The 27,510-nt window shown below is 42.2% G+C and overlaps 3 protein-coding genes across 5 annotated transcripts in view; 1 reads left to right on the top strand and 2 right to left on the bottom strand.

Moving 5' to 3' along the window:
- The window catches only part of fam222ba (family with sequence similarity 222 member Ba), a 29,661-nt gene extending 24,470 nt beyond the window's left edge, over positions 1–5,191 (top strand). For all 3 annotated transcript variants that reach the window (XM_035178908.2, XM_035178909.2, XM_035178910.2), the window contains one exon: positions 1,466–5,191. In XM_035178908.2, coding sequence (XP_035034799.2) covers positions 1,466–3,207 — 1,742 coding nt within the window. In that variant the 3' untranslated portion in view covers positions 3,208–5,191. The remainder of the gene's footprint in view (positions 1–1,465) is intronic.
- trpv1 (transient receptor potential cation channel, subfamily V, member 1) lies at positions 4,801–16,605 on the bottom strand. Its single transcript, XM_035178906.2, has 17 exons — positions 16,445–16,605; positions 16,040–16,195; positions 14,505–14,735; positions 14,178–14,335; positions 13,928–14,080; positions 13,680–13,817; positions 12,029–12,327; positions 11,700–11,876; positions 11,461–11,616; positions 11,011–11,106; positions 10,852–10,922; positions 9,259–9,424; positions 9,102–9,168; positions 8,540–8,871; positions 8,325–8,446; positions 6,220–6,341; positions 4,801–6,114 (listed from the first exon to the last, which is right to left on the bottom strand). The coding sequence occupies exons 3-17, from the start codon at positions 14,711–14,713 to the stop codon at positions 6,020–6,022; spliced, it is 2,361 nt and encodes a 786-aa protein (XP_035034797.1). The 5' UTR covers positions 14,714–14,735; positions 16,040–16,195; positions 16,445–16,605; the 3' UTR covers positions 4,801–6,019.
- Positions 16,606–17,390: 785 nt separating this feature from the next.
- On the bottom strand, positions 17,391–27,305 carry shpk (sedoheptulokinase). The gene is made up of 7 exons (XM_035178226.2): positions 27,075–27,305; positions 26,814–26,955; positions 23,644–23,818; positions 23,397–23,549; positions 23,038–23,213; positions 22,434–22,634; positions 17,391–20,586 (listed from the first exon to the last, which is right to left on the bottom strand). Exons 1-7 carry the CDS (start codon positions 27,210–27,212, stop codon positions 20,192–20,194), a joined length of 1,380 nt encoding a protein of 459 aa, XP_035034117.1. The 5' UTR covers positions 27,213–27,305; the 3' UTR covers positions 17,391–20,191.
- Positions 27,306–27,510: the final 205 nt, after the last annotated feature.

Raw genomic sequence — 27,510 nt, forward strand, 5'->3', positions numbered from 1 at the left:
TCAGTGCTCACAGCTCCGTCCCTCATCCCTCAAGCCTCCCCTTCTGTGAGACTGGGCATAACGGCCACGGCCGCATGAAACCGCAGCCCTTTGCCAGCAATTCAGACATTTCAAGTTGCTGCTCACTCAACAACAAAGAGAAGTAGCTGTAATGTCGACATCCATTTTACCCAAACAAAAAATGCGCCTCCTCAAAACAAAATTAAATGTATCTCAATAACAAGTGATCACTTGTGCTTGTGTCTGTTAAAGCTGTGGTGAAAGTAGGTCAGATTAGAAGTGCTAAGGTGATCAGGACAGTGAGATGAAGCAAAGCAGGGAGACAAGCCTGTCATTCTTGGGTGGCTGTGGCAAAGAGGGTGAAGCTTGTCAGCCACTAGCCAGAGGGCCATTAGCTCGATCCCAGTCTCCCCCATTCCGTGTGCCAGTGTCCTTGGGCAATATACTGACCCCCAACTTGAGTGATGTGTGATAGAGGAAGTGCTGCACATATAGATACACTGAATGAAAAAGAGTGTGAATGGATGAATAGCAAAAACTGTACTATTAAGCGCTTTGAGTGGAAAGACTAGAAATGTTCGAAACAAATACACCATTTACTGACATTTATTGTGATACTGACATTACTGACATTTATGGTGATAGTTAAATGAGTGGTAGCAAGCACACTTCATGTTAAAACGTCTAAACTCAGACTGAAAATAGGTACATTATGTACATGACACTGACACACTAGCCCTTTTAAACAGGCTCCTGAATGATACACACCCTCGCCCTCACACATGCACAAACACATAATCATGTTCGCATTGTCAGGTTGACATAGTTAAATTTAACCACGGTGCTTAGCAGGTATAACAAATGTCTGTGAGCTGAGACCTGGGAGGTGTTCCCGCAGATCAGAGACGCTGCTGCTGTGTCTGATTACTTGTCTGCTGTCACGGAGCTCTGCTCTCCACGTCTATCTCTTTCTTTTCTTCTCCCCAAAGCAGCCACAGGGGACTATCACTGCCTCACTCGCTCTTTGTTTATTTTGTGAGTCAGTAGCAAGCAGCACAGCACCCCCTCCACCGGTATACTTATTGTTTGCCCGGATGCTGCGTCAATTAAGACCACTAAGAGCTCCTGACCTCAGAGTCACAGACACTAACACAAAATTGGATTTTTTTAGACTGGTGATGTGTTGGTCCTAGAAGTTCAGTGGAGAATGAGATGGGGAATCTCTCTCCCTCATGAGATGAGAGCTGTTAGGGTTTTTTAGAGAAAAGCAATGAGGTATGGAATATCAGAGTGCTTTCCAAATCAAGTTCCTCTCAGCTGCTCAGATTACAACTGATGTGCTCTTTTGTGCCATATACACTGGATTGTTCTCTCTTTCTCTCATTGTGCCTTTCTCTCCATTCTCTTCATCTCTCTTCATTTCTGACTCTTCTTGCTTTCTGACCTGTCCTGTCCTCTTCCACAGGGGACACCACACAAAGGATGAGATCCACTCCATTTCCAACCCCTGCAGAATTGGATGCATATGCTAAGAAGGTTGCCAACCACCCCCTCACCATCAAAATATTCCCTAACAGCGTCAAGGTCCCCCAGCGAAACCACGTGCGGCGCACAGTGAACGGGCTGGATACGTCAGGCCAGCGCTACAGCCCTTACCCTTCGTCTCAGGCCATTGCCAAGACAGGCCTCCTTGCAACCATCAAGGTGCCTACAGTCAAAGGCGTCCTAAAAGATTTTGACGGCAGCCGGGCACGCTTACACCCTGAAGTCATCATGAACCATCCCACTGGACCCTACCAAGTGGCTTCGACCAGCACTTTAAATCACCACCCACCTCTGCCGAACCTTCACCTGACTCAGCATAACTTAACCCTTCAACAACAGGACCCACCTCAGGCTCTACAGATGCCCCTTCCTCAGCACCAGGGTCACACCCAGAGCCTCAGACACCCTCCCCCTATGGCCCAGCACCCTCAGGGCCCACCTAGACTTCAGACTATGTCTCAGCACCCAGCTCTTTGCCATCCCCAGGGGCCCCCTACTGTCATGCTTCAGCAGCAGCACCTTCAGCAGCAGCAGCAGCAGCAGCAGCAGCAACAGCAGCCGCCACTTTGTCTGCAGGGGGGCAGAAAGCCACCAGATGGCGATGCACCTCCTAATGTTACAGTCTCTACCTCAACCATTCCACTCTCAATGGCTGCTGGGCTGCACCAGGGCCGCCAGGCCGACCTGAGCACCATTGTGCATCAGATCAACCAGTTCTGCCAAGCTCGAGCCCAAGGTGTAGGAGCAACCTCCATGTGCGAGGGCCAGATCGCCAACCCCAGCCCTATTAGTCGGAACCTGCTTATCAGCGCCTGCTCCAGGGTCTCGATGCACAGCAACCCTGGCACCCCTGGCTTCCCCCCACCCAACTGCATTATTTGCCCTCAAGAGAACGCCACGGCCCCAATGGGAGCTCATCTTCCACCCGGCATGACTGCTATGAACCACTTGCCTTCCAGCCACACTGATCTCAAGCAGCAGCACCAACTGCAGCATCATCTGCATCAACAACAGAATCAGCAGCAACAACAGATACAACATAACACACAGCAGCAGAAGATGCTCTCTTGGAATCCGCACCAGATGGCTCATATACCCCACATTCAAAACGGTGGGACCCACATCTGCAAGCAGCCTTCCAGGGACCCCACCTTCCATTTTAAGGGCATGGGCTACCCCGCAGAGGTGTGTGTGGGTCAGCCTTACACACTGAAGCCTCCTGTAGAGAGGCCCACCCCCTCTCCCCCAGTCAATAACAACTGCATGCCTGGTCCCATGGCTCACTACACTAATGGTCATTACTTCCAGTCTCACATTTGGAACAGCAGCATCCTTCCCACACCCAACAGTGACAGCTCCGGGTCTCAGGACATAGCCATGCCATTCCATGGTGCAGGCCCAGGGGGTTGCACCACACTAGACTGTGGGCCCCCTGGGGCTACCCATTACAGGCTAGGAGCGAGCTCCTCCTCCACCTCTTCCTCTGCCCAGACTACTCTGATACAAACAGCAGATTACTTGGGTGGGGACTTCCAGACGCCCTATTTCCGCGATCAGAATCTAGGGTTGATGGGCAAGATGCACAGGCCTTCTCTGAGCAGGGTAGGTCCAGAGGTTGGGGATGGCAGAACCGCTCTCATCCAGCACCCAGGGTACAGATAAGCTATGGCCTTGTCTACACAACAGTTATCAAACCCCTTTGTTTAGTCTTAAGAAAGGAAACACAAGAAGAAAATTGAATTGATAACTTAAGCAAATTACCGCTAATGTTAAAGAGGGTAAATTAATATATTTAATGAAGAACAGTATTTTTTTGTTCTTTTGTTCTTTTTTTAAAATAAATCTTGCAAGTGATCAATTGCTACTTTTATTTTTGTTGATGAGTGCATTTATCGAGCACTTTAGGGAACTTTTTCATGTACGTGTGTGTACATGTCTGTACTGTGTGTGTGTCATTCCCTGCTTCCTCCTCTTCTATCATACTTGCCTATTTGTGTGCCTGGATCTACAGATCCTGTGTTATTTCAACTTAAGACCTATCGATAATATTTTCTTATGCATGTAAGAAAAGAAGAAGAAAAACAAATAGATGGCCCATTAAAAAACTCTGGATGTTTTTACAGGGTCTTGTCAGGATTATTTTGTTTTAGACAAGTGACTAATTTAAATTTTGGTGTCAATGCTCAAATTTCGTAGTAGCTTGATTGAACACAATCATTAGAGAGTAATGATCTTGTTTCAATGCAAAGCTATCAGACACTGGAGATAGTAGTACAGCTTGCGTTATGCACACGTACACAGTGGTTTTATTCTTTTTAAATATAACTATTTATTTGTATAATGGGACTATTCAACATTGATTCCTTTCTATCGGTTAAGGCTACATGTAATCAAGTTGCATGTACATAGTTGTGATCCAGCAGGGAGCAAATATGTTAAATAGGTGATGCTCTGTTCTGCTTACAATGCTGCAATGAATTCAGGTGTTTAAAAAAAAAAAGACTTGTTAATGCCAGGAAGGTTTGGCAACAACATTGTGAAGTACTCTCCTACCTTCAAACGGCCAAAGTCAGGTTAACAAAGACACACTGTTATGAAGATGCCATTTTATTTTGTTTCCTTTTCAGATAATTTTTTGTAACCATGACAAATGTAATACTTGAATGTTGAGATTATTGAAGGGGATCGGTTAGTTTTGAGGACAGAACTCTGGACTATAGGAACTGATGGTGTTACAAAATGTCACATAGAATCGAACTACCAGTCGAGCCAGAGTTTTGATCCCGACAGCAGGAACTTAAGTGGATTAAGTTATGTGTAGTTGCTACTGATTTTGATGTGAAGTCTGTCTGGAAAGACCAAATTGATCACTTGCAAGATCACTTGGAGGTAAACAAAACTGACCTTTTGAGTTTAAAGTGAAACAGCAAATGCATTGTTTATTTTATTGTACACTGGCTTACCTACTAGACTACTGTAACTTAAAAAATGTAATGATTGTGTGTGAATGTTGCCTGCTGATGTGGGTAGACTTCAGGGTGTGTATGTGTGTGTGAGAGAGATGGAGAGAGAGTGGTTGTGTGTGTGTGTATAGAAACACAATGATGCCCATGTTTTATTCACCTAACTCCCTAACAGCCCTTAAAAAGCCTTAAGTGTTTGGTCCTTGGACTTTCCTTTGCAAATGAGCATGGTTTTGACGAAAACCCCAAACAATAAGGTGAAGGAAGACAGTAAGGATACACAGAAATAGCATTTCTTTTCTTCCTGATCTTTTTATTTTGATGTTTTGTTGAATAGACAGACAATTGCTTAGAAATTCTTTATTACGGAAAAGCGAGAAAAGGAGTAATATTTTGTAATTATATATTTTAGCAATGTGTAGTTACAGGGCTGTAACTTTTTTTTTTTTTTCAAGTTTCAAAGCTTCAGTTTGCAGTTGTGACTATTTATAATACTTGATTTGCTTGTTATTTAAATTTTATTTTCTCCTTTGTTTCTTGTACTATTGCTGTGAAAAGGAAGAAGGTCCACAAGCCTTTTTTTGTGTCATTCTGTACTAGAGATAAGAGGCGAGTGCGTGAGAGTTGTGCTACTCTTTTTGTAATATTGTAATAATAAAATAAAGTTCTAATTTATGCTTTGATATGAGTCTGAGCCGTAGTTTGGATTATCTGGAACATTTTTATACACGTTGGAACTAACAACAGATGATTTAACTGCATGTTTTCTATTGCTCTCTTCATTCTGCAGCTTAGTAACTTTTAACTATTACATGTTCAGGTAGGTCAGTTATTCACACACTTGTCTAACATGAGACTGAATGGTCCAAAGGGTCCATCTACACCAACAGCTGGTGCTAAAGGCAGTCATAGCTGCACCTATTGCTGTGCTTTCACGCTATTTATCCGAGCCCGGCCCTGCCAAATAGAAACAGGAAGAAGAGTAGACAGAGCAAGCTGTGAAATCTGCAGGACTGTGTGGCTGCAGTAGATTTAGCTTGTCTGGCTGTGATGAAAATGGGACCCGTATAAAGGGCACACAGCAGGAGGGCAGGATCAGCACCTTCGTGCTCCATCTTGCCCCTTGAGGGATTTTGAGCAGTGCCTTTGGATGTGGTCTTTTTTTGCAGACAGAGGACATGCATCCTGTTTAGGTGGAGCCATAGGTGGCATCTACAAAATGATTAAGTAGTTAATGGGTTTTAAATGCATGGTTTCTTTGGTATATAAGCAGCACTTGTTTCAGCATTGATAAATTCTTTTTTTAACAGTCAATTAGATGAAAGTCAACAATCTCTTTCTCATTACTGTCCCTGTCTGAGATATTGCCTCAAAGATTCCATTTAAAGTCTAGCTGACGGTGGAGCATCAGTCATTTAGGAAGGTAGAGCTGAAAGGGAATACTGTCTTTGGGTTTGAATGCCTCGTTGCTCAGGTCAGTCAGGCTGAGTGAAGCCCTGAGCTGTGTCTTTTCAGACCTGTAGGTTGCTCAGAGGAAACATCTCTGTGGACTGATGTGTCTGCAATTGCCTACTGCCGTCCCCGAATAAGCCTCTCCAGCTCCTCCCTGTGGAAAAAGGAGGAAATGTCACCAGGGGCAGATCACTTTCCTGCCACAGAGGATTACTAGATTAGAAAAAGGCCTTTTTCTAATCTAGAAACGTGTCTGCACCTCTGTTTGGTCTGTGCGGTGGAGTGTCTGGTGTGGGCTGGTGTAAACGATCCCAGCAGCCGGGATCCTCATTGATTTTGCCCAGGTTGATGTTCCATTTGTTCCAGTTGACTTCCTCCACTCTGAGACGACAAGAAGAGACACATGCTCCAATTACTGTCCGCTGTGTGACACATCAATCAGCCGTCAGAGAAGGCAAATTAGTGAAGAACAGTGTGCTGCACTTAAATCGATCCCGCTGCATCATTTGTTAAATCTTAAAGCACAACCCTTTGCTTTTGCTTTCACATTTTCCTGCAGTTTTTTATTCCTCTGTTATAAATCTGAGGGGTAACTTGTAAAAGAGATTACATTTTGAAACATAGGAGACAATGTCTAAAACACCATATAGCAGCCAAACTTTTAGATCATGTCATGACATTACTATTTCAACACCTCTCACTGTCACGCAACACACCAGGACTCAAAATTATGGACACACACATGAGGATATTGTGTCTCATCCAGCACAACTAGAGCCAAAATATGAGCACTACTGAGTGGTGCCACTACTATTCTCTGACTCTGGCCTGTTGCTTTCTTACTGAGCATGTACAATGAATGCACACTGCAGATTACATATGATGGTTTCACTTCAGCCCACAGCCCCAAAAACCCACCAGTAATCACATGCTGAAATAAAAGTCTTCCCCTCGTTTACTGTGCAATCAGATTAAATGAATAGGATCTTGCTAAATGTATAGCTTTATATCAACTGAAGTAATGAAGATATCAGAGATTTCCAGTCTCTACCAGACAGGACATCAATATTGTGTGACGAGACTGCAGCTGTGTTCGACTGCACTTAGGCACAGTGGTGCTTTGAGCTAAATGCTTCTCTCCTCACGCTGACATGCCCACAATGACAACGCTAACTTGCTGATATTTAGCAGGTGTGATTTTTCCTCCATTTTGCATGTTAGCACGGACACATTTGCAAACTAGCAGCAACCAGAAGCAGGAGCAGCTGGGGCCGATGAGTTTTGCATGTATTTGAATTTTAAACCAACGTATTGGACAAGAAATCGTTTGGCTTAATGATGCCGCTAGATGAACTGGGGATCACCAAAAGTGGAATCTGTTTTAAATTCAACAGGAATTGGTTCAGTAGTCGTTGAGGCATCAAAGTCCCAAAGGTCAACATCATGGTGGTGTTAAAGGAGATTCATGGCATCATCGAGCTGCTGATGAGACAAATAAACATTGCCATCCTTAGAGCCACATCCTTAACATGGTCATAGTGCAGTTTACATGTGCTGGATTTCTTATTACCTCCACCAACGATGTTTGTTTGTTAGCAGGATTAGGCCAAATCTGACACTTAGTGGAAGGATGTGGTATGGGTCAGGAAAGAACACAGAAAACCTTTGTGCGGATCTGGAGCAGGGGATCTTTTTTCACTTTCTTTAACATCATGAGAGGGCGTTTCTCAACATATTCGTATATATTTCTCAGTAAGTAAGTCATGGATCTTGAATAAAAAAAAAACAGATTACGTGACTGATACTTTAGTGTGTGTAATTTGATGCAAATCCAAATAAAAATCTGAATCTAGTGAATTTAAATGTGGTTTCATAAGGAGACTGTTAGGAGATTTGAACACTGAGTTTCATTCTTGTTAAATTTTAAACCATCCTACCTGATATAATTGATATTACTAACATTTTTAACATTCTATCTATAGTCTAGGGTCCAGTGCCATGGCGGACTTGCTCTGTATATAATTTTATCTTTCTGCATTCATCTCCCTTTTTTGGATTTTCCTCTCTCTCCTTTTTTATTCCTCCAATTAATTACTGAATGAAGACGTCAGTGTCTTTGCTCCTCCAACTTCTCAGGTCTCACAGAACTGTTCTAGTGCTATTCTAGTCTTCATATGTGTTTAATATTCATCTTTCTATGTGCTTCATTTACTCATGCATATAAATCAAACAAACAAATTTCCACAAACTCCATACAGCTGTTGGACTTTTTATCTGGGGCCTTATTGTGATCTACTCACTGTCTGAAACGTTATTGAACATTTTGGTCACTGATTGTCTGAGCTGAGCAAAGCAGAATCTAACCTGAAACACCGGCGACAATCATCTCCAAGAACCGTGCCCAGTTTTTTCTCCACCCCGCAACGCAACCTCCTCCTCATGAAACCAGGCAGCCTTTTCTCCATGTCCAGGATGGTGATGGACCTCTGAAACCAAATTCACAGCACCTCATTCAAACCACAGCCGCCTAGATGCAGTCACTCGTACGACCAGTGGAAACCTCTGGATGCTTCTCTCACCTGCAGCTTCCAGATGCTGCTGCTCTGCATTTTGATCCTCTCTACGGTGCGGTTCATGAGGGCGATGAGCATGTTGAACAGCAGGATGTAGGTGAGTATGATGTAGGCGATGAGGAGAATGTAGAAGACCTCCCTATTGTGGTAGTCCTGCGTGAACTCCATGTCGCCCATGCCGATGGTGAACTTGAAGAGCTGCAGCGTGGTGTAGGCGATGTTGGTGAAGCTGGGTTTCACGCACTCCTCATCAGCGTCGATGGGGCCAAAGAGACGCCCCTGACCTATTTTGACCGTTTTGTTTTTCACAGGAGGCTCTTTGAGCAGGGAGACCACGGCTGAGACAGGAGACGGGAAGAGGAAGATGTTTAAGTTTTATCTCAATGTGCTTTTGATTTGTTTGTGAAGGGGAATTATTTTGAAAATGTAGGAGAGTGCTAGTTTTCAAATCAATGTAAGGTAAGTATAACCAGATAATATTCATTTGTGCATTCTATTTGCAAGTCAGAAAGTATTGTGAGATGGTATTGAATGTCTCTTGTCATTTATAGAGGAAAAAGTAAAATACCTGCTGAAAATCCAAAGAGGAAGACGACATAGACAAAAAGAAATTTCAGGAGGTCACTGAGGATCATCTACAAAAAGAGAGGAGACAAGAGGCATCAGGGATGAGAGTGGTCGCTGCGGTGTTCACTGTGATACAGCTGAGGCTGTGTGGACTGTACCTTCTGTATCATGACACTGTAGATGCCCATGTGTCTGTCTCCCCTGGAATAGTAGAGCAGGTTCACCCAGCTCAGGGCGAGACACAGCACCATGAAGCCCAGGTACTCCTGCCGCCCGCACACGTACAGCCCGGCCGAGGTCATGAAGAGGAAGCCCTGCACGAAACTGCCAAACAGTAGAGTGGTCACAACTTTGATTTTAAATTACAACTCAGTGCAGCAGTCCCCTTATGAAACCACATTTAAATTCATTAGATCTGGAGTTTTATTTCAGACAAACAATTAGACGAAAACATTTACTCCTTGGTGGATATAACAATGCAAATCTATATTATCAAACATAACAGTGAGGTTTGTATGTTTTTACTTTGTAAAACAACATATATAAGACATACTTTAAAAGATCATATGAAGCTGTTTACATGTCATTGGTCTGTGCGCTGTTTCATTAATCCCCTGTGTTATTCACTGTTTGTGTTTTATAGTGAGTTGTTCTTTTAATAGTAGTATTGAAAATTGTACAGTGACTATAAACTAATCAGGGCTGAGCAACAGAACAAAAAGACGTTTAATGTCAAACTGAAACCAGTTTTATGAAAAGGGATTTAGACTGATAAAATTATCAAACAAGTATCAAATACACAAAACATTTTACAGACGAATCAAACACTTACGATAGAACACAAGGTCTAAATAAATTAAACCGTTAATAACGGCTCCATTCCATTAAGCTGCTTCTGTTTCAGGGTTCTTGTGTTGTTCATGTTGGCTCCTGTTCACACTGTCATGACTTACACTTGAATAGGACTGGACCTTTTATTGATGTTATCACCTGTGACTTTCCAATGATGACAAGTCAAAATGTCTGACTGATCTGTAAAGTCAGATGACGAGTGTAAGTGAGATCTCCTGTATGTAGTCAAGGGGTTTACTTGTTAGTGATTGAAGGGATTGACTATCAATACACTACTGTGACAGTATGTACAGGAAACACGTACTGTGGCATTTCCATTGGTAGCAGAGTAACAAGCAGGTGACTTTAACTGTGTGAGTCGATGAACTGCATTGTTTTCTTCAGATTATTTATTTTCTATTATAAATAGAAATGTTGGTGACCAAATAAGCCACATTTAACCCGTTTCTGACTTGAAACAGTTGTTGGAACCCTTCTTATACGAACTATGTGTATATCGGTGTTATTATTCTAGTTAATGCCTGAAAACATTGATCCAAAAACTCACCTCTCTGTGACCGTAGAAAAGGTCAACCCCCGATTGACTATTTTCAAATGTGTAATATTCACTCCCACTAGATGGTGCACTAGCACCAGCATCTCTGACCAAAACAAACGCTTCACTGGCCGCAGCTTCCCCTCCCTTCCTGTTCCTGTGAAGCTCGGTAAAAATGGCCCCTAATCACACATCGAAGAACAACAACTAAATAAAGTGACCCTCTGTACAGGAGGGGAAATGAAAATATCTTGCAAACATGATATTTGTTGGCTGCTGTGTTTGTGATAAAAATCTCATGTAACCGTCTGAAAATCTTTATAGACAGACAGACAGATAAATACATAGATACATTTTTACTTACAAAAGAATCTCATAATATCCATCGATCATCAACGTCTGCAGCTTTGGTCGCTTCCTGCACATGTCAATTATCTGGGGATTTAGGAAAAAGGGCAAGAGTCACATGACTGCAATACATTCTCAACAAGATGGTGATAAGATTTAGAGTAAGAGCACATACCCCTCCTAAAAAGAAATAGATGTTTGCCAGTAGTAACAGTAGCTGGCCTGAAACGTACAGGTAACCGATCAAGTTGTGTTCGAGGGGAAAGGGAGTCTGTGGAGCAGAGGTCAAACGTCAGCATCATCAGCACAGGTCTGTCTCAGATGGATCATAGACTGTATTTAAAGACATGCTGGCTCCCTGGAAATGACGCCAAAGCCCCTTGATTGCCACCTGGTGGCTGGCTGCAGAAATCTGGCCTCCTCCATGTTAGTAAATGGGACATGAACCAGACAAAAAAGTTGTTTCTGAAAGATGGCTTCATCCCTCGATCGCTACTGCACATACTCTTGCTCCATATGCGCAAGATGGCGGCACTGGTATCATGGATATTTTAGCTTCATTTCAGGATAGTGGAAGGAAGTGCAGAAGCGTTATCCATCTTTATATTCAATCTCTGAACCTCACCTTTCCTTCTTTCTTATTGTAACCCACAATAGTGAATATGATCAGGTACACAATGTAGAACAGGAAGTTGAGGAAAAACAGGGGACCCGCAAACTTCTTCCACTTCTCATCCAGTATTCGGGTCAGAGGTTCCGTCTCAAGCATCTTGTGACGGTTCTGCAAGGAAACAGGAGGAGAAAGATGTTTAAGAACGGGATGACAGCAGCAGCCCTGACTGGGCTCTTGATGCCAGAACTCACAGGAATGTCGCTGCCGCGGATTAGTATCTCCATGACTGAGGCTTCCTCGCACGAATCCAACGAGGCCAGGTCGTACAGGGAGCAGGTGACCGGTCCGTAAACCCATTCGGTGAATTTACGGGACAAATGTTTGGTCTGGCTCTCTTGGAATTCCCGTTTCAGGATGTGGGCAAAAAGCTGCAGGCAAATGAAAGGAAAGCCAGAAGGTTCACTGTCTGTTGTCCCGGCAGTTAAACATTCAATCTAAAACTGTAGACTTGTCTGGAGCACACTACTAGGCAGCAGGACTATGGAAACCTTTTAAATGATCTAGCCACATCTCTACTGACCCCTATCTTGCCAGTCTTGGCAGCCATTTTGAGAGGTGTTAGCCCCTGGTGGTTCTCGATGTCTTCCAGCTTCAGCTTCGGATGCAGTCGGGCAGTGGTCTTGAGGATGCCGTCGTATATGTTGGTGATGAAGTCTGTGTTCTCAATGGAGTTGTCAGCAATCACCACCAGAGCATGCAGTACTGTGTTACCCTGAGAATCTGCCAGCTTTGCGTCCGCCTGCTCGTACTCGTTCTCCATCAGGAAGTCCACCACGTCAGCCTGGTTGGTGCATGCGGCCAGAGACAGAGGCAGCTCACCTGAGGATGACACAGAGAGGGACTTCAGTCAGTGGCTGGTCTTTATTTAGCCTGTGTTTGTGTAATTTATTTATTATAACACTTCATGTTAGAAGGTTTGACATTCAATTCATCAATGTACAAGCATGACCTTTGACTGCAGAGCTTTGAAACTAGCACATTTTTTCTCATTCGAATTAGTTATTTGAATGAAAGATATAGTTTTATGACTACTGACCTGTTAAAAACTGCTGGACATTATTTAGCCAGAAGTTTATCGAACAAATACTGTATTGTATATCCCCTACCAAGGTCTCTTTCCAAGAACCAAGTTTACCGGTTTTCTTTAAAAGGACAGTGGTTGATGGAAATGATCCTTCGGAGTTTATTCTATAAACTTTTTCAGTCCATGTTCCAGATTTAACACGACTACTTAAAACACACCTTAAGATGTATTAGTGTAACTTTAACTCTGGAAATTCACTCTTATTTTATTATTATAATTTTATGTGTGAAATGGGAAAGACATGCAGCAAAGAGTCAGAACCGAACCTGCAGCCGCTGCAGGAGGACTCAAGCCTCCGGGTGCAGGGCGTCCCGTGCTACCAGGTGAACTAGCAGGTGCCCAAAGTATTAAGTATTTACAGTTGGTGTTTCATCATTGGTTTTCACACAAGGTTCAGTTTACTTGTTACAGGAGCAACTAGGCCTAAGAAAACAGATGTTTGTCTTCTGTAACCCTAATGTTGTCATCAGAGTTATTTCAATATGTGCTTAAAGGTCCATTTTGTAGGATTTAGTGGGATCAAGTGGTGAGGATATCGATTGCAACTGACTGCATAAGTATGCCCTGATCACTCTCTTTCCAATCTAGTACCCTTCCAGTAATGTAGAAACTCTCCAGAGTCTTTGGTTTGTTCACTCTGAGCTGCTGTAGAAACAACATGATGGGCTCTGTGCTGTACCAGCTCCTGTTTAAGATATGAAAGGCTCATTTTGATCTAATGACAACACAATGATTCTGAGTTCCAGGTGATTTATCTCTGATGGAAACATAATTAATAATAATGATAATGAATATTATCATGCACTTAATGTCAAAGATTTCTAGGACACTGGTCTTTCAAAATTAGTTACATACTCAATTGGCAATTTAGTAGTACTCCAGTGTTTTTAGCTTATACCCTTCGTTAGCATTAATTAAGAAAGTAACAGTTATTATTGATGACATGAAAAGAAAACAAAGAAACAGAATTTGGGATATTGATATACTCAATGGTTGATGTGCAGCAGAGAAACAACCCAGCTAAGACAGCAACAAAGACTGTCAAATGCTGAGTTGTACTTCCCGCTCTGTAGCAGCGTAAACTCACCAAAGTAAAAGTAGGGGCTGTCATGTGGCTGGAAGAATTTTCCACAGGCTTTGGCATGGACATCTGCTCCTTTACTGACCAGTAGTTTCACATAGGAAATACTCCTCCTCTCGATGGCTATATGGAGAGCTGTCTGACCTGTCAGAGTCAAACATCATTGTGTTTACTAGGAAAGACTGGGAGAGTGGGGTCCCTTAAAAAGGATTGTGTGAAATTCAAGCTCTTAGATTCACAGATAAAAAGTGTACCTTTGTAATAGCTGCTGGTGTAGGCTGCATTCACAAACTCTTTAATGTCGCCCAGCCTCTCGGAAATCTCAATTAATAATTCCACAGTCTCGTTCTTGCCATCTCTGAGGTGCAGGAGAGCCTTCATGAGGGTGGTTTTGCCATACGACTGATCTGCAGGTGCAACATAACACTCAGGGAGTAAATGCACACACATACAGACGGGTCAACGGCTTACAGTGTGGTGCACTGAGGGTCCTGACACACTCACAGAGGGAGTCGGACAGTCTCTTCATGTTTTGGTACAGGTACAGGTACAGGCCCTCCAGCTTTCTGACGTCTCCGCTGCCCACTGCTTCAAACAGCCTTTCAATGTCAAATGTCTGACTCTCTCTCGTCCTGTCGTCCTGCTCTATACCTTGAATCGCTCTACAATGCAAAATATCACACAGACAATTGGGTTAGAGACATACATGAGTCAAAAGGTCAAGCCGCTCCACATGAATCAACTCTGTGGGGCTTGATGACACACTGAACCTGAGATATGGTGATTTAAAAAAAAGGTAGGATCATATTATCAAGGCATGGAGAACCTCACTTGTCAAAGTTGAGATTGAATCTGAGTTTCGGCTTTGTCTCCTCCATTTCTTCCTGGTAATCAGTGTCCATTGGTGCCTTTTGGGCCTTCTGGCCCAAACCCAAAGCAGAGACCAATCCATCCCCCTTTGCTGCTGTTTGCCGTGATTTCTTCTCCTCCGTCCTGTCGTCTGCTTCCAGGGAGAAGCCAAACATCTCCGACTTCTTCATCTCTACCTCCCTCTGCAGTGGTCTATGTGGAGACATGGCACAAGTGGACATGGCTTTTGAATAGTGCACAAGACATTTTCTGTAGGCGAGTTATGAGCCACCCAAAGATTATAAAGATTGACCAGAATATTGAATAAAATATTTTTGTAATCTCTTCCAGCATCTGAGATTTCTCAAATCAAACAAGCTGATTGTATATTAGAAAGAGTGCATACTCTCGACAAGGTGCAACAGTTCCTTTAAATTGAATCAAGCTGCACCAGATTGCACACACTTTGATAGATATCACTCCCTTAAACATGCCTGACTTTTTACACCAAGAGTGGTTCCCTGGGAAATCAGAGAAAAATTATCCTGCAAACTAACAAACACACAGACAAACAAACCAACAAACCAACAAACGGACAGAGGTGTAAACATACCCTCCTTGACGAAAGTAAAAGTGCAGGACAACATGTTAAGTGTTCGTGCTTCACACATCAGTTACAATGTGTCTGTATCAGCTGGGTCTGAATATGTTAACCACACCTCACGGGCAGACAAACATGTGATAGCTCAACCCCACTGACTCACAAAGGAGTTTATTTATAAGATTTCCATGACAGCAGTGCACACAACACGATTTCGCAGCTACTTCTGTGCGGAATAATCCAATCCAGCTTTTCAGACGATCATATTGGTCTAAAGTTTTGATGTAGAAGATGACATGTTAAGGACAATGGAAACATACATCTCCTGCGGCTGCTTGTTCCCCTTTTTATCAAGGAAATGGGGAATCAGTGACGCTGGGAACTGCATGATCATCACAAGACTGACAGACACAAAGAATGCAGAAACAGAGAAGTACATCTTACAATGAAACTCAAATATATTCTTGGATAAACATTTGATTTAATTGAAACACGATTTGAGAAATGTATTACGTCTTTTTTGGAAATTTGTGTTTTCAGAAGCACCACACGATGCATTTATTTCCTTCTGTATTTTTTTATTATTTTTTATTACATTATTTATTTGATTTTATTTGCATGGATTTCCAGCAGAATACTCCAGATAGACTGATTATTAATAAGTACTATTTCTTACAATAATATTAAAGAATAATAATGTAAAGAGAGACAGTCACATCTGTGAAGTCTGTTTCCTCTGATTTTCTGTATCTTTATCAAAGCTAAGCCACAATCGAAGCTGTGCAGAGTATGATCTTAAATGTCTCAGACACATTAGGTTTTGTTCATGTAAGGATGCTGAAGATACTCTCCTGGACCTGACTCAATCTAATCAACTGAAAGCATCAAACAAAGCCATAACACATCGGTTACTCACCAGAAATAATTCTTCTTCTCCCTCTTCCAGATGGTCTTCTTGATCAAAACAAGCGTACAAAGAGGAGCAGAGATCTGGGCGTGTGAATCCTATGGTCCTGCTAGAGGCAGATTGAGTGACCCGCCCTGGAGAATATCAGAGCACTTAAGTGAAGCCCTGTGTAAAAAGGGATGCTGTTATTGACCTCCCCCAGCTCATCAGCAACTATGACGTGTTATATTGTATTACATTACAATGTGTTTCAATGACTTCCTCGAGATCTGAGCAGCTTTCTGCAATGTTTTCAGTGTCATATTTTGAGTACTCCACTGTTAAATTTAACTGGAAAGAAATTCCCATAAAGGAAAAGATTTTAAAAGATTGTTACGTGTCTCTGAAAATAAAAAATATTCAAGAGAAACTTACCCTTTTTGCTCTGTTTTTCTGCCACTTGTGTGGAATATTTCTTAAGTAAGTCAACTTTTTTTAATCCTTACTGTTGCTGAAGCTATTCCTGTGTCACATCAGCCTCTCACTAGTTTCACATTAACGGCAGTGTGTGTTCCCAGTGCAGCTGTGGTCCTGTGACTACTGAGTGCTAAGTGTGTGGTTGCAGAGCTTCTGCATACAAGTTCTGGTTTCTTTCTTAGGGTTACTTCCTTATTTATTTATTTTTACAGGAACACAGGTCACCAAGACAGTGAGATGGTTTTATCTGTGTTAATGTGCTACGTCATTCAATGTGTCTCTGGCCTTTTTAAATAAATTTGTCTTTTTTTAATTTGAACTTTTGAAATCTGTGCACAAGAAAAGAATGATGGTCACTATGTCTACGATAATCTGGACGAGTTAAATAACACTATAGTTAAAAAAAAAAGTTATTGTAATTCGAGACAAAATTATTATGAATACTGTTTTATTTGTATAATCACATCACTTCAGCCATGAGCAGCACTGACAGAAACATATTTCCATATCAACTGTAGTTGATTCAACAAAATCTCGACAAAAGTAGTGTCGTGGCAATTTCTGCAATCCCACTTTGACAACGAGGAACGAGACACAATTCTCTTACAGTATTGTCACATTGCTCAGAGCATGGTGCATAAGACAAAGGTTAGTTTGTAACATGCCCCCCGATGGGAAGCTGTTCTTTGTCTTTATACATTTGGCTCATCCCTCCCACTCTGGTTGGGGTTGTTACAAAGTCAAAGGTCAGGATCTTCTGATGACATCAAGGCAACAATGCCTTAGTTAAAGCAATCAGGCCAAGATTCACTCAGTTGTACAGGATACAGCATGATCAAGATTACATTGTATGAGATTCAATCATGATCAATCAAAGGGGAAATTAACATGATTATATTAATATCAAAATGTTACATTTCCCTTACAGTAGTAAAAACAATAACAACCTTAATAACACTGATGTCATGTGTGTTTTCCACATGGGAAAAATGTGTATATAAATTCATTATTATAAGATAAAATATGAACATGGCTGCTGGAAATATAACTAGTGAAAGGACAGTTTGCCATAATCTGCATCGAGCCTCATCTGAAGCAAAATGTGAAACTGAAGAATATTAATTTCAACATTCAACATTTTCCACATTAAGAGCAGTAGAAATTCAAACTGAAACCATACATTAAGACTTAGAATTAAGAGAAGGAAAAGAAAGTGCAGTAATCATCCATTTAAATAGCAACTTAAGGATTTAAAAAAAACTTTTCTTTATACCAAAGTTTGTCCTAAAATCAGGGCATTAAGCAAATAAGATTTAATGAAAATATAATCACAGAATGAACTGAGCAGGGATAATGGGGGAGGGGACACCCCACCAACCCTGATACAACTGATACTTTGTAGCTCTTGAGCAAAGCACTTCCAGCCTGCAGCAACACCGGCTGAGGGACTCCACCCAGTGAGCTACATGCAAACTCGTTCTTGGACAGTTGTGTCGAGAGCTTTTTCACAAGCATCAGTGGGTCAGTCTGTGATCTGACTGGTTTTCCAGTACCATGACCCCGATTCACTTTTAACCATTCACCATGGCGACCAATGTTGCACGGCTCACAGGTTCACTTCATCATGATCAGATCAAAACCTGTCAACAGCCAGACTGCTGTCCAATCAGATCACTGGGTATATTCAGTCATCATCACTGAATCCTGACTGAGAGTTTTCAATCAAGTGTCAAGTGTTAAGGAGCAATAGAGATGTTTTAATGGCTCAGTAGAAACACTTTGATAATTATACCAGAGGAATATGTGTCCACTCTGGTAATAATATTGTACTTGTAGCTGACCACGTTGCAGTGAAATAATATCAATTGTCCAAAGGGTTTTTAGGCTCTTAATCGTGTACTACAGCTCAGAATAGCGCAAGGCAACTTTTGAATATTAAATTGTTTAAATCTTAAATCTTATGAAGTACACTGTGTTTTTTTTTAGAAAAAAGATGTCCACACACTGATAATTTGTCCAGTAACTCACAAATGCACACTTTGTTTATATACACCTTGATATGTGCAAGATGTCTCATCTCCCTTTCTTTTTATGCAGGCATCCTGAACATTTCAACCCTGCTTTTCCATCAGAACCTTTACCTTTTCCACATATGATTCATAAAAATGTGTGCATCATTGGAAAACCGTATAAATGTCATTACAGATCATGCTCCTATACTCGCTCCAGTGAATATGTTGAAAATACCAAAGGTTTTAAAAGACACTTTATAGCCTTATCCTTTAACTATTTGGATAGTATTCCTACTTTTTCTATAGTGCCTTAGTTACATTCTAGTTTCTACTTCTGCATTACTAAAGATAATTCAATAAAAAGTCTTGTCACATCTCATATGTAATGTTTATGTCAGGGTTTTGAAGTTTTTCCAAGTGACCGGCCTGTAATTATGATGTCTGCCTGTAAGGTATGTCACTACTGCTTTCTCATACAGACCCGTGTACACAGAGGCACAGTCTGCATCGATCAATAGATGAAATCTCTTCAGCAACCTCAGATAGTGGGGGTGAACTTAAAGATGAGAGGGTCAAGAAACCTGACACAGAAACCACGAAATGGAAGGATGGGGGAGGGGGGGGGGGAGACTGACATACCTGAGGAAGACACATTTCCCTTATTGTTGGATGCTGAAATGATTCATGGGCTATGTATAATGTCTTTTAGCAGCACACAGGGAATGAGCATAAACATGTTGCTCTCTACTCTTGAAACATATGCGTTGGTGCAGAAACCAACAACTGTAAAGCTGCGTGGTAGTAAGATGAGGGGTGTAGGAGCCCCTTAGTGGGCTTCAGGTTATTTACCATATCAGTAGGAACTTTCATTCTCGTGTAAGCTGTTGCGAGAGGGAAGGAGCACAAACTGATTTTTGACCACATACACATGAAGTGAGAGGTGCGTTGTGGTATTGGTGAAACTTGGTGAGTGGATGAATGGAGATATATGGACACTGATCTGGATTCTTGTGTGTAACATGTTGAAGACCTAACAGTGAAAAACAAAGCAGAAGTTTGACCCAACTAAGCCACGTTATTGTGAGCATGACGAGTAGCTCCAGTAGCCCGTCTATTAGCCTGTCTATGCAGCTCCTCAGTGACTTCAGGCTTAGCTGCTACATGGGGTCTTAAGTCTTCCACAGCATATTGTGTTGATGCACTGTATTTGCCCTCACATGGTTCCCGTCATTCGCGAAATCAACCCTTCAGTGGATTTTTTTGAAGCATCACGTATTTGATGCCATAGTGATTTTTGCTGGGGGGAAAAAACACTACCAAACACAACTGCTAAGACCCACAGATGGTCAATGTATTGCTCTTCAGGGACAGTGAATTTAAATGTGGCTGCACTCAGCTGCTAGTTTTGGCTAAAATGTTAAACATGTCATAGATTCTGTCCTTTGGTCCGAAAGGTTTCACAACCTCATGGCACATCTTGAGTCACACAAGGTTTTTGATCCCTATCCTGGCAAATATACTGTAGCTTTTGTTTTTAGATCACAGATTACAATATGTTGCAGCATTTCAGTTTGCTTGATTCTTCCTTCTTTCAAAGTGGTACCATATGATACGGAACTCAGAGGTGTGCAAAATCATCAGTTAATCATGTAAACATACAGGGGAGGTTTCCCCTGTGGATAATAAGTCTCATTTAGAGTCGGTCACAGAGGACCATGGCCACACCGACAGCAGAGTCTGCGTTCTGTCTGTACACCACCGGCTGATGAAACGCCTTCTCCACTTCCTGCCTCAGCACCTCGTTGCGAGTGAGCGCGCTCCCGCTACCCACAATCCTGCTAACCCCTGCCTGCTGCAGACGCTCGACTGGCATCATGGAGGTGATGTTGTCCAGTACTCCGCGACACAGCGCCCTGGTCACGTGGCCAAGGGAGAGGTTATCGGCGGAGATGTTGGTGACCTGACCGAGGCAGAGGGGGTTGTGTCTCTCTCCCAGGATAGTGGGGCTCACCCTCAGATCGCTGCTCTCCTGGTTCAGGGCGCAGCTGACCAGCTTCTCGTATAAACACGAATCAGTCAGCTCAGCATCTGTGGGGGAGGGAGGGAGCAGTTTGACATTTGGATAAACACATTTAATGGGAATAATCTATTGTGATCTGTCATTTTAGTAAATAAGTAATAAGTGTATTTAATTCAGCACATTTCTCAAGTGCCTCACAAGAATAATTAACTAGCAATTAAACAATAAAAGAAACAAAGCATTTGATCAGATAGAAAAACAAACAGCAAAACTAGTCGAAGGCCATTTTATGTGAGTACGCAAATGTCCCAGTGAGAGCCTTCAGACCATATATAAAGAGCACGCTAAATCAGATGTTAAGAACGTTTTTAGTTAGACGCCAGTGTTGATGTGCTGTAAACAATTGCACGTGATCCCCAGGCAGAATTAATAATTTATGTAGTGCCTCTGCCTGCTGTGCTACCTCATATAGTAGAATTGTTTTGGCCCAGATTTGGCCCACACTACCATACAACCACATACCACATGGAATGATGGCAATTGGGCGATGTGCTCCACTTCTGGGCAACAAGTTAGCCATAGCAATACCGCATGTCAGCCAAAGGTTGTTTTATATTTAGTTTTATATTCACCGTTCACCACCTGGGACACTTTAGGTTCATGTCCAGACCACACCTTGCCTACAGCAACAACATTTGTTTAAAGATATTTGGTCCACATTTACTGGTTCAGTCAGACAACGCATGTTCAAATGTTTATTGCAACAGTAGAACATGTTAGTGTTTGGCGTCTAGGCACCGACCTAATCACTCCCCCCGATATGATTACATAGATATGATGGGAGTGATGAACAAATACTTGTCACCCTCGGTCGGTGTCTACAGGTGGATGCTGGGGTGGTGGAGGGGCTGAAGCAACTGGCAGCAATACTGACGCAAGTGCGGGGCAAGCAAAGGGAGTAAATTTGGGGAATTTTTTTCTGCTTAAATAGACGGCCTAATAAGGTGGGTGTGTATTATAGATGGTTGTGGAGAGTGAGGTATGTCACGTGGTGTATGTCACATGATTGGAGCAGTGCAGCTCGAGTTGGCTGCCTGAACTAGCTCGCAAACTCCATTTTACATTCGGCCACTTAAGGCTCACATCCATTTTCTCCGGGTCACAAGAAGGCCAGAAGAGCCGCATCATTGCCTTAAGTGGCCCACATCCATATGCTATCTGGGACCCTACATCTGAACGCTACAGACATTTCTGTGCTGTTATGAACACGTCTAATCTATGAATCTCCTGCTGCGATGTTCATGTGTGAAAGGTAAACTCCAGAGAAAGTCCGGACCCAATTCTGCGGTGCTCATGTCTCAAAACAGCTAAAGTTAGCCCTGTAATACACTGGCGACCTGTCCAGGGTTTACCCCTCTTTAGAAGTGATGCTATCTGAAATTATGATGAGAACCTCTGTCTTATCTTTAGGTAACTGTTTTAGCATTCATTATGATTAATTAAACCACTAACTCTCCATCTGTGTTCAGAACATTGAGCATTGAACATTGAACATCCTTCGCTTATTTTTGTCTGGATTCAGTCTCCAAGGATGAATAAACTTGGATTGTATTATGAAACAGGTTGTACAGGAGATTACCGACAATCCACTCTTTCCTCAAGCCAACACTGCCCCTCACTGGTGATGATCTGAAAGTGTAAATTCTTTCTCCAAACGTAGTTTCTAAATGCAGCTGCGGTGTGAAATGGGCCACGCAGTTGAGCCAAGTTATTATGGTTTTCACAAGACTCAGGGGTTCATCTTCTAAAAAGTCATGGAACGAGCGAGTTACTGCAGCCGGACAATTTAAGGTTAGGGCAACTTCATCAGTGAGTGTACAGTCTATCTCATGAAATGCTGAATAAAAACACATACTGAGCTCTTTCATCCAGGCGCTGAGCATCTCCACAAAAGACGCCAGCACGTTCCCTCCGTTCAGCGACGCTGCCACCGCCAGGTACGAGGAGTCAAAGTAGGGGAAGTAGGAGATGGAGGAGGCGGGCTGAGGAGAATCTGGAGGACTGAAGTCAGCGGGCATGGCGAAGGTCAGCTGTGCTGAGGTGCTTATGTTAAGAACTGGGAAATTTAGGAGAAAGATACAGTATATGAGAGTACGAGATGTATGAATAACAGCAACAAACGGGACATGCAAAAGGCGATTGTGGGATAACACTTAACCCATAATGCATCAGTCGTCTGTGTGTGCTAAAACATGTGATCAATTTTTTTTGTTTCTATAAAAGTGAAATTATTCTCCTATTTCCATCACAAAACTAATAGATGGTTAAAATATGTTTATTGCAAAAACCTGAGAGAATCAAATCAATTGAAGAAGTAGTGTATTAGTAGAGGAGATCCAACGGTTGCAGTCATATTGGATTCCTTTATTCAAACTGAATAAACCATGAGCGTATGATGCTTTCAGTGCATTAAGTGTACTCCCAGCCCGAGACATCCATGACTGGACTTCGTGTTTCACCTGCGTCTGTCCGTGCACTCATGCAGGAGTAGACAGAGCACTGGAAGTCTCCCAGGGCGGCCCCTACTGGCGTACCAGCAGGAACACCATGCCAGTCAAAGCGAGTCAGTCCCGCCAAGACACCAGACGGCACACACTGAGGAAGCAGGGTCGGAGGGAAGCCAGCACCCTTTAGACTAGAGCATGCACAATACACACGGAGGGACTTGTTATGCAGGGGACACATAACAACTGTGACACTGAGCTTCTGATGATGAACACCTGTCATGCATTTAGTGCTTCAACTCGTGTATCTTAGTAAGACGACACTCTGCCAGCTTTAGTGTTATTAACACAGGAAGTTGAGCACTTTTACATACATGTCTACATTCCACTGGTTGGAAGAAGTGTTGAAGAATCCCCAGCTGGCTGCGTTCTGAGGCGTCATCACACACCCGTCCAGACCACACAGCATGGACACCACGTAGTCCTGGATGGTACCTGCAGCTGTGAAGTCCTCGAGGAACTCAGGCCTGGAGGGAAACCACCCCTCTTTACATTTTACTACTTTCACATCACAAAACCAAGTGGCTTTACATGGAATGTTTTTTAAAGGTGTGTCCTGACCTGTGTTTCATGTACCAGAAGATGGTTGCACAGCCAAACCCTGTGGCCACGCTGAGATGTGAGTCTGGTTTAGGGAGAGAGGACAGGAAGCTGCTGCTGCAGCGTCCGTCCTGCCAGGTGATCAGCTGACTGGTGTCTCTGGCTGTGAAGGAGTCTCTGTTGGACCAATCACAACCTGAGAGACATGAAGAAAAACACAGCAGATGTTAACTTTAGATTTTGACCACACAAAATAGCAACTGTTTAACTTTATGGTTATGGATTAAGTTTGGTTTTGATACAAAAATATCCCAGTAGCATTAGATTCCTATAATTGTTTAAAAAAAAGGCCTACATGCACATCTAGTTTCAGATGTAACCAGCAGAGGTTGACATAGTTATGAACATTTTATTAAAATGAGGATATTTAGTTTCTCTAACTGTCCATTTCCTGAGTTAAAAAAGTCATCAGCATTACAGACTGAATTATCACTGTAATTCAACAGTATGGAAACACAGCTCTCCTGCTGACAGGTTTGTTCCAAATCTGCCTGACTATTACTAGTAAATGTTCTTCTAATGCTGTCTGGTTAAACATTATGGGAAATGTTGTGTCATCAAACTCTGACTTATCTTTAGAGTCTCTCTCTTCAGACTGTAAACACAGACGTGACTGTTCAGATCAGAATCGGACCTGACTTTTCTTAACTTTATACAAAAAGATAACACATGCAACGTTCACTGATCTGTGATAATATTAACACAAAACACATTTTTCATCATTCTGAACAACTAATTCAAAATCCGTTGCATTCAAGTGGTGGTCTAGAAGATTTCCATTTAATGCAACGTCTGTTAAAAGTTCAGTGTGTAGAATTTAGTGACATCTAGTGGTGAAGTTGAATGTTGCAGCTGAACACCCCTCACCTCATCCTCCCCTTCCAAACATGACAGAGAACCTGTGGTAACCTTCAGTTTTCATAAAAACTCAAAGGGTGTTTAGTTTGTCCAGTTTGGGCTACTACAAGAAACATGGTGGCCTCCATAGAGAGGACCCCCCGATGTAAATATAAAGTATTTCAATATTAAGGGCCATTCTAGGGTAAAGAAAACAACAATTTGTTTAATTTAGATGAAACACACTCGTGAAAACATCACTAGGATTATTTTATATAAAATTTCTGTCAATAGATCTCTTTCACCTAAATTGTGACCTTTAAGTCACAATCACTGTTGACCGTTTTCATCTGGGTTTGTTTGTTTTTTATTTAGCGGCATCACGCAAACAGATTACCATGATAGTTGGCGGAAGGATGCGTTATTTGTCAGGAAAGGAACAAATTTAAATTCATTAAATAATTCGTGGATCTTGATGAAAAGAATCTGACTTATTTAGGGAGCTGGTATTTCTATGAGTGTGTGCAATTTGGTGCAGATCCAAATAAAAACCTGGATTCTAGTGAATTTGAATGTGAATTCATGAGGAGACCTTGGCAGGGGTCTGTCCTCTATCGAGGGCCCTTCTAGTTATATATTTGCATTATAGTATAGTATAGTAAACAGAGTGTCTGTGAAGACGTTCCCTGAAAAAGAAATGTGTCTGCTGCTGACAGACTCCTGCTGTGAGCAGCATGAATAAAAACAGATGTGGAAGAAGAAAGATGGAAGAAGGACAATTATTGCCTGACTTCTTTTTTTAAACGTGTTGTTTTTGCTGTCCATAAACTTCTGCTACTTGCAGTAACCTGCAAAATGCAGTTATCATCAATTACTGCAGGTGTCGCCAAATCAACCTGGACTGAAATATTCAAGCCACTGTAAATTACGGTGGCCCTGAGAGCTCAACACTCGCCTTCTCTTCCTGGAATTTTCTCTTCATTAGACATGTTCCTACTGAGGCCTGTGCAACAACATGTAGATATGTTGGGAAATATTGTCTGTGTGCAGTCCCCACCCACTATCACATGACCAGATTGACAGGTGATGATTTACATTTAACTCACACTTCATAATATTTACTGACAATACAAACTGAAGAAAAAAAGAAGTTGAGGCACTGTGAATGCATACATAAGTTAAATAAGTTAAGTTAAGTTAAGTTGGTTTCTTTCTTTTAATTAGAAAAAAATAAATAGCTGAAAGAGGCAACAATTTTCTTATAGTCACGATAATTAAGAGATGTGAATATCTTAGATTTATCCTCTCAGTATAAATAGCTCATGTTTTAACAGTCAAACTACAAAAGTCTTCTGAACAATGAGGTGATGTTCCTTTAATTATTCACTAAGGGCCTGAAAACAAAACTAACCCCATAGGATCATGAATCAGCACAGAATTCAAAACTATGTTAATAAATCCTTTGTTTAAAGCCCTCACACCTGAGAGTGTGATGTGCCTTTATCGTGGATGGCCTGATAGGAATTAGATTTAAGTAAGTAAAAAGTACAGATTATGTACATGCAGGGGCCACATCTGAAAGCTACTCTGACGTGGGTACTGAGTGGCTCTGAACAGAGGCCCCTCGTTTATTATAAGGGCATTGGTCATTACTATTACCTCCTTCAAGGAAGTTATGTTTTCATCTGCGTTTATTTGTCTCTCTGTTAGTTGGGGATCTCGCAAAACCTACGCAATGGATAACCACAAAATCTGATGGAAGGAAGCGGTATGGGTCAGGGGAGAATCCTGGTGCAGATTCACATTAGGTGGCGGATCCAGAATTTTTCTTCACTTTTGTTAACATTGTGAGATGTTGTGTTTTTCAACTATTTTGTTGGTTTCTCAGAGAATAATTCATTGATCTAGATAATAAATAATAGGCAAATTTAGGACTAATATATAAATTGATATGTATGAGGTGTTTGCATTTTAATGCAAATACAAATAAAATCTGGACCTATTGGATTTGAATGTGGTCTGCTTTCTACTGTTTTAAATGACCCTACCTGAATATGTTGCTATGACCTAAATTAATAGAATTTTGCACATTTTATCTACATTTCAAGGTCCAGTAGCATCCGATCCACTGACCCTGAAGATATATTTTCCCCCTATGTTATCTAATGAATTCAGTGACGGTCAGTGTCTAAGCTCCTCAAACTTCTCCAAGGCCGTTGTTACACAAGTGACCACACAATGTTTTGAAACTCCACCGTGTGCATCCACACATACAGTCAGGTCAGTGCTCTCACCGCTCTTTGCCTTCCAGAATAAGACGCCGTGCATCTGTCCGGACAGACCGATGCTGCACACATGCTGCAGTTTGTCTCTGGGCAGGAGCCCGATGCACCGATTCACAGCGTCTACGATCCGACCTGTGTCCTGCTCCTTAGCCTGCAGGGTAACAGATAAGACAGGCTACACGCACACTCACTGACACACTCGCGCACTGGGCAGAGTTCATATTTCCGAGCTGCAGGGTAGAGAGTAGTTTGGTACGTGAACGCACTCACCTTGCTCCCGCTGCTGTCAGTGATATCAGACGTGGTGGGGAAAGTGTGAGTCGCAGCCACTGCTCTGGAGTCAGTCTCCAGTAAAACCGCTTTCACCGAGGTGGTCCCCACGTCCACACCCAGGATATAGGCCGACATGCCGCTGACTGAGTGTGTGTGTGTGAGTACAGTCCTTCCTCTCCCTCTCTCTCTCTCTCTCTCTCTCTCTCTCTCTCTCTCTCTCTCTCTCTCTCTCTGTCAACACAACGACTTCATCATCAGGAGGAAGACAACAATGATGCGTTTATGTCAAAAAAGGAAATCGGATTTCTCTACGTGTCCTTATGCACTCTACTGAGTGTCATTATTTTGTCTGTAAGGCACTTTCACGTGTCTACCTCATTCTATCTGCTGCTGTAAAAAGTGCATTTACCAAAATTGGGATCAATTAAGTTTT

Source organism: Hippoglossus stenolepis, chromosome 15 (assembly GCF_022539355.2).
Source record: "Hippoglossus stenolepis isolate QCI-W04-F060 chromosome 15, HSTE1.2, whole genome shotgun sequence".
Classification (NCBI taxonomy): domain Eukaryota; kingdom Metazoa; phylum Chordata; class Actinopteri; order Pleuronectiformes; family Pleuronectidae; genus Hippoglossus; species Hippoglossus stenolepis.